This window comes from Citrus clementina, unplaced genomic scaffold, assembly GCF_000493195.1.
Source record: "Citrus clementina cultivar Clemenules unplaced genomic scaffold, Citrus_clementina_v1.0 scaffold_3, whole genome shotgun sequence".
Taxonomy (NCBI): Eukaryota; Viridiplantae; Streptophyta; class Magnoliopsida; order Sapindales; family Rutaceae; genus Citrus; species Citrus x clementina.
This window is the reverse complement of record NW_006262339.1, coordinates 19,930,934-19,945,208: the sequence shown is the minus strand read 5'-3', so window position 1 is coordinate 19,945,208 and position 14,275 is coordinate 19,930,934. Positions and strand designations below refer to the sequence as shown.

At 30.1% G+C, this 14,275-nt stretch overlaps 2 protein-coding genes across 3 annotated transcripts in view; both read right to left on the bottom strand.

The window, feature by feature from the left end:
* LOC18048362 (GDSL esterase/lipase At1g71691) overlaps nucleotides 1–1,496 on the bottom strand; it is a 3,465-nt gene extending 1,969 nt beyond the window's left edge. Inside the window, exons 1-2 of the mRNA XM_006441532.2 lie at nucleotides 1,123–1,496; nucleotides 119–240 (exon numbers count right to left, since the gene is read on the bottom strand). Of these exons, the coding sequence (XP_006441595.2) occupies nucleotides 119–240; nucleotides 1,123–1,423 (423 nt within the window). The 5' untranslated portion in view covers nucleotides 1,424–1,496. The remainder of the gene's footprint in view (nucleotides 1–118; nucleotides 241–1,122) is intronic.
* Nucleotides 1,497–5,959: 4,463 nt separating this feature from the next.
* On the bottom strand, nucleotides 5,960–11,060 carry LOC18048360 (agamous-like MADS-box protein AGL12). 2 transcript variants are annotated; one of them, XM_024189324.1, is made up of 7 exons: nucleotides 10,713–11,060; nucleotides 10,347–10,428; nucleotides 8,331–8,392; nucleotides 8,092–8,194; nucleotides 7,957–7,998; nucleotides 6,211–6,252; nucleotides 5,960–6,108 (listed from the first exon to the last, which is right to left on the bottom strand). In XM_024189324.1, exons 1-7 carry the CDS (start codon nucleotides 10,892–10,894, stop codon nucleotides 6,013–6,015), a joined length of 609 nt encoding a protein of 202 aa, XP_024045092.1. In that variant the 5' UTR covers nucleotides 10,895–11,060; the 3' UTR covers nucleotides 5,960–6,012. The 2 variants fall into 2 exon arrangements, with proteins under 2 accessions (XP_024045092.1, XP_006441593.1); XM_006441530.2 differs by having other exon boundaries at nucleotides 8,092–8,191.
* Between the last annotated feature and the right edge of the window lie 3,215 nt (nucleotides 11,061–14,275).

Here is a 14,275-nt window from a genome sequence, read left to right as displayed (position 1 = left end):
CATGCAGCAAAAATTTTCTACTAATGATCGGATCTCGTGTTAGATATAAAATCCTCTAATTAAAATTCAGATCAAAAGGGAATCCTGGTTCGTTTGAATTAGATCTATGAGTCCTTACGAAGTTTCTTCCGGTGATGTCGAGGATTCCAGCAGCGGCAGAAGCATAGTTGACTCCGTGAAGCACTTGTGCACCGGAAGCTTCAGAGTATGCAGGAATCAGAGGAAGTCCCAGTAGTTCAGCTGAATGGATGCATTTACAAAATTTGGTTAATATGACATTAAAAATATTTGTGAAGAGTAAATAAAAGCTAATGGGCAAAATGATATATTATTTGATACGATTAATAATTTTTAAAAAATTAACAAATTTCTCAAATCAAGGACATCTATATAATGTTTATCAATAAAAACAAAAAAGAAAATTTTCTTTGAAAGGGGACACAATTTAAAGAGGTTATGCATAAGGAAGCTTTTAGCCATTAATAAGACATGCCTACCAGATATGGTGAATTTATCACCAAACAGATCGTACTTGCAGATTAATACAAGTTAAGTATAAGTCGGTGTAGATATAATAAATGTAAAAAATAAAAGAAAAAATTCTGTTATTTTTATTGATTTAAGATAATGACTGCGATTGTTTAGAAATAAATATTATGGGACAGTGCGAGCCCTCCCAAAGAGACATATAGAGGTAGGGGCAGAGCAATAAATGGCAATAGTTTTTTTCCCCCCCACAATAGATAACTAAACAAGTACTTTTATTTTGTTAATTTTTTTTAAAAAAGGGATAGAAGTAGGAAATCAATTAATTAATTGTAATGAATTTGGATGTGTCATTGAAGCCATGACTATGAAACGCATTTCACAGATATTTCTAACTATGCTCAAGAGTCCGTGACACAAATTTAAAAAGAAGAAAATTCTAAAAATGACATCTGTTTTATGCTTTTTTTTTTAGCTAGCAAAGAAGTAATCATAATAATTCGTCAGATCAGCAATTAAAATACCCTGCATTGCATGCAATCATGGTGTATATAAATTTTCATGTACCTTCAAGATTTTGAAAAGGAAAAAAAAATTATAAAAATATAAATCAAATGCATAGATAAAGAGAGTTACCAATTTCATCGACCATGGTGTAGCCATTAGAAAAGCGGCCAGTTGGGCCACCATTGAAATCGATACCATAGGGGTAATAATTTGCTTTGGCAAAAGAAGGAAGATTGTTATTATTGCCATTATCGATAAGTGAATCTCCAAAAATGAACAAGGCAGGCACCATTTCTCTTCCTCCTCCTCCTTGTGTTGATCCCACAGGATCCCCATCTTGTCCTAGTGCCACTTTATCATTCATGAGCAGCAGCAGCAGCAGCATCACAATCAAGAAAGAAAAGATAATCCTGAAGAAAATATTAGCCATTATTTGATATTTGAAAGAGAGAAAATAAACGCTATGGCTAAGCACTTGCCGTATGCCTGTGTGAGATCTGTGAATTGGGGGGCAGGAGGATTAATAGAAGATGCAAAGATGGGGGTAGTTGAAAAAGAAGTAAATGTTTTCATCTGTTTTCGCCATTGTAGTAATTGCACGCTGCATGTGTTTACTGACAACACAGTTTCTTACAATTTACTGCGCTTGCCGCTTTCTGAATTATTTAATCTCCTAAATTGTCCCCACATGCCAGAACTTTTAATTTTTATTCTTCCTTTTTTTTTAACTGCCATAATCAAATTACCGATGTTGTAATTTTCTTTTATCAACAGCACTCAATCGGGATCTCGTAGTCTTGGATGGTTTGGTCAATATGACAAGGTTACTGGACCCTTTTTAATTTGTGAAATTAAAGCTTGTATTTTTTTTAAATATTTGAATAATCCAAAATATTATAAAAATGGAAAAGAGAAGGAAAGAAAGCTATAAAGGAAATTGATAATAGGGAAGCCCCATGACCCCTCAAGCATATATATCTTTCTATATGAATAATAGAAATCGGGTTATCCCATCAATCGTAAATCTAAAAGTTAAAGACCCAAATTAGCTAGAGAATCAATTGCATGGTTCTCTTCTCTTTTTGAGAAGACTACAATAAGAATACACACGACACATCATATTTATATAATTAAGCCACAAAATGCACAAACGGCAAGACTTGAAAATTATTCATCGAACACGATAAAGCAGTAGTAGAATTTATAACTAAACAAATTAAAAAAGCCACCCCTTTAAAGCGGAAATTTAAATAGCTTTGATTTTGGCATGCAAAAATCTCAACAAATAAGAAAGAGGAAATTAAAACTTCGGATCCTATTTTATATATAGAAAAGGGAAATTAAACTCATTTTTGGACTTTATCTTTTTAATTTTATGACAAATTAATTAATACGTTATACATTATCATTTACCCATCAACCATCGTGGGTACTATAGTGTCCATATGATCAATTTACTCAACTAATATATATGATTTAATTATTAAAAAATCGTAAAAACCAAAATTGTCAGGCAAATTTCATGAAACTAAAAAATTGGAGTAAACTCTTCTTTGAACTTAATATTCTTGGTTGATAACTTCAACGTGTAAACCGATTCTTGAGACAAATTAAACAATTTCTTTCGTGTCGTCAATTAATCAAAATTTTTGGCACACTGAATTTTTGGCAATGTACCTGATAAATATTCTGAGATGTGAGTATGGGCATACATATTTCGTAGGGGAGATTTAGTTAACTTGAGTTGGCAGATTTTGATTTTTTTTCCTTCCATTCTTGCTAATCTTGCACATGATTCACGTCAATCTTTTAGTTCTGTTGTGATAGAATTTAACGTTAGTTGTTTACAGCTAGGTGAGTTCAATTATATTTTTTAATGATATGTGAGACCACTAAAAGAGTTGCGTAAATTAGAGTATATCTAAAAAACTCTTCAAATATAAACAATTTAATACTATTTTAATTAAATAAATATTTTTTAAAGGAAAAATAAATAGTAATTAAAGCACTTCTCTTTCACTCTCTAATAAAAAGTAATTAAATATAAATTAAAGAGAAAGAAAGTAACTCTACAAAATTGAAGAGTGAGAATCATTTTTTTATTTAAAGAATCTTAATTGTAATGTCTTTTAGGGTGTTAAATATTAATGTAACTTCTCAAATAAATAATAAAATTTTATTTAAAGTGTTTTTTTAGAGATGCTGTTGTAATTTTCTTTTCTCCGCACTTATTAATAGTGACCTGAAGAATACAAAACATTTGGTGCTCTGTGTCAACTGTTGTTGAATTTATTTTTTAATGTTGGCCTTGAAGTACTCATTTGCCCTAAATATTTTTCGCACAAAACTAGGTTGATTGAGGTAGTTGGTGGCTACTCTCTAATTATGAAAGTCAACACGCAAAAACTGAACGCCGAATAGATGAACATAAAATTGATTCGAATTTTTTCCCCGAAACAAAAATTGATTCGAAATTGAATATATTGTGTTAGGATTATTGTTGAACTTATGTGCTATGTTAGTTTTGTTTTCAGTCAATATATTAGGATAATCTCCATGATAATTTTAATAGACAAGGAAATTTTGGTAAAAAAATAAAATAAAATGATTGGTTAGTTTCGAATTTACCCGAATGAAGATAAATCATAATCTTTTTATACACCTACCTGGTACAAATGGGAACAGGAGTAAAATCTCCTTATTATTTTATTAAACTAATTGAAACTTTCGAGATGTTTTGAAATAAATCCAAACTCTCTTAAATGTCAAATTTTTTTGTTGATCTTACCATTTTATCTTTGATGAATGTTTGATTTATGAATATGAATAACTTTTATTATTTAAGTAATTGAATATTTTTTATTCATAATTAATTAAAATATTAAATTTAAAATTATAGGAAAAATCAAAGCAATTGTATAATTTTTTAATTAATTCTGAATTTTTTCAAAATTTATTAAAAATTAAATGCAAAATTAATATATATCTATACTTTTTTAGAGAATAAAATAAGTTGAAAAATGTATTTATACATATTATTTTTATTGTTTCAAATACCCTCAACTTATTATTCTCTAAAAACTAGTATGTGGCTATATATATATATTGCATTTAATTTTTTAATTACTTCTGAAAAATTTTCAGAATTAATTGGAAATTAATTAATTTTTACATTTAATAATTTTACATTTAATTTTTCAATTAATTATGATTCAAAAAGTATTCAATTAATTAAATAACTTAAAGTATTTATATTTCAAGCATTAAAGAAACAAAAAATATAAAATGGTGAAATCAACAAAAAAAGGTTGATACTAATCAGAAGAGTTTAGATATATTTTAAAATGTAAAAAATGATTAACTTAATTAAACAACTGAGATTTCGCTCTTTTTTCTCGATCCATCCATGTAAAAGGCAATTTGAAACAACGTCAAAATTGATCTTCCCCAGAAATCTATCTTTATTATTATTCTGTTTTCAACGTTGCAAGCAGGTTAATAATAAATGGACACTCAAGCATACATGTGTGGAACAGTTGTGATAGTTGACACTCGACAGCATTCATTAATATTTGACTTCTGTTTTTATTAATACACAGTGCAAATTATGTATTATTATTATTTTTTAATCCGTCGACCTTGAGTTATAATTTATTTGCATAATTTTGATGAGTAATATTAGACAGACAAATCGTATTAATAAGATTTTTTTATATCAAATTATTTATGACGTGTTAGTTATTTATCAAGTGTGTTGTGGTATGGTGGAATAAATTTGTTATTTAAAAATTTGTGAGAATGTATTATTAATTTGATGAATAACACATTATCTATCATTTTGTAATTAGCGATGAAAACTTTAAGTTATATAATTTAAGACTTTTAACATTATCCAATTTTAATGGCTTTAGAAAGTAAAATATAATTAAGTTAATAGAAAAGCTAAAATGTAGTCACTCTATTTTTTAACCTTGTTTTGCAATCTATATCACATATGATATATAACCATGTTTCGTTGTTTGTTTTAGGTAATTTTCTAAACTCTAGCTAGTAGGGAAGCGATCAAGGTGCAAAACATGATTAATGTCCAAAGTCGTCCCTTGAGGACAATGATTTTTCTAGGAGCAGGGGAAAATGATGCATGCTAATTATATATTGTAATGTTCAGTCATTATTACTGTCCAGTTTATTGCAGCTTTCATTTTTTATTTTTTTGGTGGGGGGTTATAGTCTAATGGCAACATAATTTCTACCCCGCATATGAATGTAGTTTACATAAGAAATTTTACCAACCAAACTAGGTAGAGCCTAGAACCTATAAGAAGTTAAGACCTAAGCATCATTCTCAACTACATACCGGAACGCAGCTAAGATTAGTTCTATTATTATTGGAAATTATCACCGTAAATTTACTCTCATTTAAAAAACAGATGACTGAAACTATAAACATTATGAAAGCAAACCGTAAGTTTAACCATTTGACTAACTCCTCAACGTTACGATGTGAGCTTTGTATACGTTATACAGGTTTGCTGCAAAATAAAATGAAAGCGTATAAAAGAGAACCAAAGTTGATTGGTGTGAGTGGTTCGGCACTCTCACTCCTTAAGAGAGGTCAGGGGTTCAAACTCCGCTCTTGTAAGAAGTCACCACTTTGACCAGTATTTTACCCCTTATGGGCCGACCCGGTGCGAGCGAGGATTAGTCTAGGTTGTGGCACGGACTTAAAGGTGCCTCCCACAGTTGGGGCCTACTCAGAACCACCTCATGATTAAGACAAAAAAAAAAAACGGAGAGAGAGAGGTTTTACACTGGCGAACTTAATATCAAAGCACAACCATAATTAATACCAAATCACAATTTTAATACAATACAAGAGCTTTGTTGTTTTCAGAAGTCTAGAAGATTATTGATGGGGATACCAAATAATAAGTATTTCTTTTTGTGAAAATATTTTACAGGCAAATAAACTATAACAATAATATGCTTCATCATAATTAAGCTAAAACGGAGCAAATCCTAGAATTGAAATATCTCATTCGGTATGGCAAATGGGCATTCAATATTGTTAGTAGTAATTGGTCCAAAGTTAGCAATCCCATTATTCTCCTCCATCTGCAAAAAAAAGGGAAAAAAAAAGGATATATATGTTCTTAGAAGCCTATATTTTCAATCTTTCACAAAATACTTAAAAATACTAATAAATTTCTAATTCACCTTGTCTTGCAAATACTTGTTTGCAGCTGTCAGTATACCCTCCTTCAAACAATGAAATAGCATCTATGTCAGGTTTTCAGTTAATAAAGAACCCAGAAGTAATTAAACCCCTACTTTCTAGTTGTAACATTTTTTTTTAATAGTTTGAAGAATTATAATTTGAAAATTTTGATACTTTGTATATATACAATTATGAGTTTGCCTACTTTATGTTTAACGTAAGGTACACTCTCTCACACAGCTGAGAAGTGGGTTCTAATGGGACCCATTGCTGGAGAGAGAGTTGTACCTTACATTAAACGTAAGGTAGTAGCTCCCTACAATTATATTACAACGTAAACAAATCTACTGAGAATACTATTTAATTTGAAAATCTTCTTCCACTTACAATTTAGCGGAAAAAAATGCATCCCTATTATTCTACGACTTGTTTGAAAAGGAAAATAATAATCGGATAAAATTGATTCTCGTTTTATTAATACTAAAATATACCTGACATATTGATAATACTAAAACAATTTTTTCAATGTTAAAAATAATTTATAAAATTTATGTGATTTTATTTATGATATTTATTTTAAAATTATATTTATCTTTGTTATAAAAATTTAACAGTCAATTTTTGGGCTGTTAAATCAAAGCATATAGAATAGTAAAAATTCAGTCTTCATAACTATTTATAATACTAAACAAATATATGTGACTACTAAGCAAACCTTAAGAGTTTGAAGTTACTTTTTTCCCTTAAAACTTTAGCAAATACACTTACTTACTCTTACATATGCAGGGACACATTAGGAATTTAGGACCTATAGAGAGCTAAAAGAATTTTCATGTAAAGGTACATTTGTATTTTAAACTTATCAAATAATTTTTTATATTTTGGCCTTTTTAACTTTACAAATTTGATATTTAACCATAAATTGTTATATGTTTAGACTTTAGCCCCTATGAGCGCATTTTGTTTGTTGGGTTGGATTAGGTAAGATATGTAAGATATATAAGATAGGACAATCTTGAATTGGGTTATATTTAGAATTATTTTATACGTAGTATAGTAGAGGTAGGCCTGGTAAAATTTCAAATGTCCCAATAACACAACATGAACCACAAAATAATAATTATTATTATTGGGTCGATTTTTATGATTTGATAACGAGTCAACCCATTAAGTAGTGGATGAACTTTCTTGATTTTTTTACATTTTTTAAATTGTGTTATACTTTTTTGGTAAATATGTAAAGTACTACCTTATTTAAAATAAATCTTTTAAAATAAAGTAATATTACTTAGGAATGAAAGAGAGCTTCATAAATTTTGGAATAGTCAAGGTCACCTTGAAGTTGAATCCTAAACTAGGCCATGATCAATATAAAGTATGCACGTGTCTAAGCTAGGCCCTGATCAATATAAAGTCTATAATGACTAAGAGTGAATAGAAAAGGAATAGTGTTGTTAGAATACAATGACTTTTCTCTCTTTTTGGGGTATGTATCATTACTCTTGAATTAATGTTAAGAACGCTAATAATCCTTATTACTTTTTGCGACATATGTTCCCCACGTCATTGACCGTCTGCTAATCATCCCGAGCTCAAATTGTGTCAATTAACCCACAAGCCAAGAAACATGACTGATTATATAACTTTCATTCTATAAAAATATACTACACATAGCAATAGAATTAAACAACCAGCAAAGAGGAAAAAGAAAAAAAAAAAGGAAAGACGAATGAGTTTAAACAAACCTTATTCCTCAACAGGTTGATCTCTTGAAACATAATGTCCATCTACATTAATCCATTGGTTCATTAGCATTGTATATCAATAGTAATAATCAAAACATTCTCAAAGACCCAAAAAAAAAAAAAAATCAGTGATACCTTTGTTGAACGAATGTTATAAATCCAAAGTTCAAGATGCTTTTCAAGGACAAGTAGTTCATCCAAAGTCATTGTCCCGGTTCCACCTCCAAACATATACCTACTACGTAAATTTCAAAAATTCGATTAAGATTTATGATTTTCTTCATTAGCTATCTTTCGTGATTTACCAATTTTTTTGGACAATATTGGAATTAAATTAACATGATGAGTTAATTTGTAATGACTAATTGTCATACCTGAGGCCTTTTTGGAGAATTTCAATCTCCTGCTTCAGCATGTTTATCTCATCCTTTGCATCCTGATAGCATAATTTATAATTTTCCATTAATATAATGCAAATCGGAGCTATTTATAAAGACAGAGAGATCATATCACAGTAACTAATTCATTAAAATATAAATATCAAAGTAGATAGTTGTTATCCGACAGATGACAATATTCTTAATCTTATCGACTAAGAGATGTTTAAGAACATTATTCCGCAATGGAGAATGAAATTATTCCAAAATAGAAAATGAATCTTGATCTGTGTTTATTTGAGGCAGTTCTTAATATTTGAATTAGTTTTTTTAATAAGAATTAGACCTATGTGCTTTTATAGAATATGTAAGCCATAAATGAGACAAACTAATCATATCAGCTGACAAAATAGTTAATCTGTCCCTAACGAGGAGTTTTGGTATAACAAATTTTTTTTAAAGAACTTCTTTGATACACAATAGAGACAAAAATAGATATTACGTGAAAAAAGAGTATTCTTCCAAATTCATACTCAATAAGATAGATGGAAGCCAAAAATGAAAAATGAAAAAAGAGATATGACTTCCAAATCCTATTCAATAAGACAGTAAAAATTATACTCGTTCTATCAAGAATAAAGAATCACATGAATGTGATGCATAGGATAAAGATCAAGACCCTGATTTATGATAACCGATTACTTACTTTTATGTCATTGAAGATTTGTATAAATTAGGACTTAATTCTCTCTAAAATGAATCAGAGGCTATCATTTATCTTTTCTCTATAATTCCTAAAAGTTCTCATGGCATCAAAGCGGGTTTGAGAGTCCTCAAACTTGTGAATATTTAGTTACCATGTCGAAGATGGGTTTCAAGACAATGGTGGTATATAGGTAATATATATGGGATTTTTTTTTTTTTTTGGGTAAACGTCAATTCATCTTTCAAATAAAAAGATAATCTTTAGTTTACCACCCAAAAGAATAAAAATTTGAATTTAACAAAGATGATGGAAAATAAGGGATGCATTGATAATTTTTTTAATCTTCTTAACATTAAATAGGATTTAACTGATAAAGGTTATATCTAAATTTGGCAAAAAAAAAAACCCACCAAAACCTTGGATGGAAGTTACAACGGTAGAAAGTGAATCACCATGACTACTCATTTACCGCTGCAAGATACCTCTTTTGTATAAAATTCTACTGTTGTCATAATAGTCCATGACCATCTTGACACTGAAATTTTATAATATTATCTTTATTTTTGAATACATTTTTATTCATATTTTTTATTAAGTAAATAAATCATATTAATAGAAATAAAAGTAACAATAAAAATATTAAAAATAAGAAATGTAGATTTCAGTGTGAATAAGAAAATTAATGATAAGATGTTTTCTTTGTACTTTTTTTATTTTTAAATTTTTTTCGTTTAATAAATATATATTTTATGTGTCCAAGATAAAATATTAAGAAAATGACCCATTTATTCTCTTGTTTCCTTTAAATTTTTTATAACTGTGGTATTATTTGTTATTATAAAAACAATAAGAAAAGAAGTGATATATATTAATTTCATTAGGAGAAAACTAACAATCTCCCTTAATAAATGAGATCAGCACATCATCTTGGTTACGCAGCTGTCGTGATGATTCTTCTCTGTGATCTAACCTTATAATAATATTCTGACACATATTTGCAAACAAGAACTTTGAACTTCAAGAAGTCGTGATGAAAAGCTAAATACTGTTAATTTTTCCTTATCATTTTGGCAGATATAATATATTTTAATTAGTTTACAATCTTCTGATCCTACTATACAATAAAGTAATATTATAAGAACCAGCACCTGATGCTGCACACAACCTTTTTGAATAGTCACAGCTAGCAATATTATTCGTTCCACACCAATGAAATAAACACATATTTCATATTTGATAAGTAGAAATTAACAGCAAGAGAATCAAATTTCAATTAAGTGTCTACAAGCTTATTATACGTTACTTACCAATGGTTGAGTCTGCATGACTGGTTCAGCTTGAGCTCCTTGAGTGGACTTCAAATACTTCTCAATTAGCCCTTGCATGGTTCTATAACACACAATCAAAAAAAGAAAAAAAAAAGAACAGAAATTTCAACATCAAAACTCAAACACTCTCGCTAGTAATATGAAGTAATAACTGATGAGGATATTAAAGGTATATATACGTTGGATCTATAACGTAACAGGTCACACTCGTTACACTTACAACCTGGAACATTAAAACTTGCAGTGCCGTATCAGTAACTACGTGTTTGAGTACATAAAGCGTGTATGTGTGAGCGCGTGCGCGCGCGCGTGTTCGTGAAGAGAGAGCGAGGGAGAGAGATATACCCGTTGGTGGCCAGTTCATAGAGTTTTCCGTGGTTGGAGAAAATGAAAACACCGATATCGGCATCACAGAGAATGGAGAGCTCCTTGGCCTTCTTAAGGAGCCCAGCTCGGCGCTTACAAAAGGTAACTTGCCGGTGCACCGGATTCTCAATACGCTTCATCTGAACCTTTCCACGAGCCATTTGATGACCAACTTGATCAGTTAATTACTGTTCGTGTTCTAAATTGTGATGAGCTTGTTTTTGTGTGTGTTATTATTAGCTTCTCTGCACACAACCTCCCACTAGTTTGAACTAGCTTCGAGGTTGTTGCAATTTCAACTTCCCCTCTCAGGAAAAACAGAAAGTACTTGTGCGAAAATTACTTGTGCTATGTCTGCTTAAAGGCCTTAAATACTTGACTTGGATTCCCTTTAATCTCTCTACCACAAAAGAATAACTGGTCTGCTGTTCCCTTTACACTTCACTAAGTTTTGTTTAATCATCCCTCACATCAATCTCTCATTATTTTTTTAATGCCCCCTTGCCTTACTTTTTCTTTAGACAAGAAATGGCACGTTCAATCAAATCGCATTGTACAGAACGATTTGACAGAATTGAATAAGGAGTTGAGAGTACGGTGTACAAAATTGTTCATACTATGTTTACATGGCATTTTCATTTGTGGACCTTTTTCCAACGTAGACCATGACGTGGCACGATATAATTAGTTAAGCCTTTAGCCATGTGAGAGGGGCTGCAGAAAATTGTAAACCCTAGTTCCCAGCAAATTATTCCTCATTAACCTCACATAACCAACCACTTAAGTTTGTTAACCAGAATCCTGGATTTGAATGAAGTGTTGATATCCTTTTATTTACTTTTTAAAGAAAAATGTGATCGATAAAAATTAAATAAGACTATACAAGTAATTAAATTTTTCTATGTATCTTGCGATACAAATCATAAAACTGATAGTAAAATTAAAGTAGCAAACCAACCCAACTATCCTGCTGTATTTTTTTTTAATTGTAATTTTAATGTCACTAATGTAATATGTAAAAAAAAATTACGGTCTAAATAATAAATCTGAGAAATATTAAGACCTAGGCATCGTTTCCCTAAAATTAAAAAAGTGTAGTTTGATAGGAAAAATATCTCATGGACGCTAGGAATAGCAATTGAACTAATAATATAAACTATATAGCAAACAATCTCAATCACCTGAAACCTTTTCAAAGAAACAAATCCTAACTTTTCATTATCATTAACAGTCACGTGTCATTAGATCCGCATAAGTTCAACAGAACTTACATAAACACAGAATCCAAACTCAAAAGTTGAAAATAAAGTTAGGGTTTATGGTGGGGTATTCCGGAGTCTGGTGATCAGCAACCAATTGCGTTTTCATGTGCAACCCATCTCTTCATAGACCAATGAGCTGCCCATGTTGGGGTCCTTTTAGCTTTTTCCCGCTACTTTTTCCTTGTTTCTTGGCCTTAACGCGTTGCCCTTTTTTTTCAATGACAAACAAAGCCCTGATGCATTTGCACCATTTTCAAGCTTTTGAATTAAAGTGTTAAAAACTAAACACAGAAAGGTAATCAGGTCAGCACTTAGCTTGCACCAGCACCAACCCCACCACTCTCTTCACATCTTTTATTTACCCTGAACTTTTTCTTATTCCACTTTAACAAATTCTCCCATCTTAACTTTGAAGGCACCATCGAATCTTGTTAAATCACTTACCACTCAATAGAAACGCTAATAGAGATCTCCCTTTGACACACCAATAACAAGATCATAAGCTAGGCTTGCAATGCACCTGGGCTTCAACCATTGACACGTGTAACTAACCCCGGAGGACACCACGTCAAAAAAAAAAGAAAAAAGAAAAATACTTCTATTTTCCCTTTAATATGCATAAAGTTTAGATTCCAATCTTTTGATAAAATAGCGATTAGGTATAAAGTAAAACAGGTTCTTGTCTAAAAGCATGCTTTTAATTTATCATTTTAATTTACTGATGGTGGCTGGCTAAGAAATAGTGAAATTCTTTAATCTTTGTATCTTTGGTGTTGCACTTAAAATGGAAACATGTTATAAATGACTTGGGCTAAATGAGGAATGATTGATTGAAGATGGATTAAAAAAAGAAGAGGTATAGATGCCATAATTAAGATGAGGGCATGTATATTATTATGTAATGTAATGTACATATAAAAATGTTGGCATATATCACTCAAGAATCTTTGGAACAACTATATGAGGTTTGATATGATAAATATTTGTGCCCATATGATGCATTTGATAAATAATATTGTATGTTACGGGAACAAGATAAAATTAGAGTTCAATTAAAATTATTATTTAGTCACTGTGCAACACTCATGCTCTTATTTGAGGGCGTGATTTCGAGCTCCACTGAAGCTCACTTCAATTCCCTATTTTAAATATAGATTAGGAGTCGATTTCTCCTCGATTATTTGTGGAAGTAAATTTGGGCTATACTGTAAGTGTATGTTTCTAGAATCCAATAAATTTAATTCAAATTGTAAATATATCCATAGAATTGTAATAAGTTAAAAAAAGAAATTTTTTATGATACTGTGTGACATCATATATGTATGAAGCTAATGTGCAGAGCCAAAATTGGAAATTTGGGGGTCTTAAAGTCATAGGTGTAAAATCAATTAATCAAGGGACTAAAGTGAAAAATATAAGTATAGAACAATTTTGGGAAAAAACTTCAAACTATTAAAGTTATAGAAGATAAGACAAAAAATAAATATTGTCAAGCTAAAATTATAATTATTCCGCATAAAAAAATTAATAATAAGGTTTTATATACATATATATAATCCAGTGATTTGGTGAGTTACTGCGCTGTTGTAATTAATTTTAAATGCGATTTTTTTGTTTAATCGACTTTTTTTTTTTTTTGGGGGATAAGGAAGGGGCTCCAATCGACTTTTTTATCGATTTATTTTTTTAATCGACTTCTATTAACTCCTTTGCATGACCATTTAGACTGAAAACTCAATCTATTGAGAGCCTTTTTTTTTTTTAATTTGTCATTAGTTTCTTTAAATAAAACCTCACGAATTGTCATAAATTAATTAAACACGGTAAGGTGCAATTATTTTCTGATGACAATTTAAAAGATATTTTCATTATTTTGTGGGCCAGTACCAGCGAATCCAGCTGGTAATGTTAACACTATAGCTTTATAAAAAAGAAAAAAAGAAAAAAAAGAAAACACACAATATTTAGAATATCTCCGGATGACATATAATATCTCATTTCAAAGATTTCAACAAGAGGGCTCAAACTCATGCCTACTTCGTTATGAGCTTGGTTTCTTTTTTTTTTTTTTAGAAGTATAGTATATAATGTTAGAATAACACGGATTATTTTAGGTTCAGTGATTATAATATAAAAGACTATAGGTTTAACTGATACTCTAAAGTTAGCTTAAAAGAATGTTGAGGATTGATGAAGCCTTGTATACTAAATCATAATAAATTCTTAATCAATTCATGTCGATCTTTTTATTTGATCAATTATGAGCTTATTCAAGCTGAT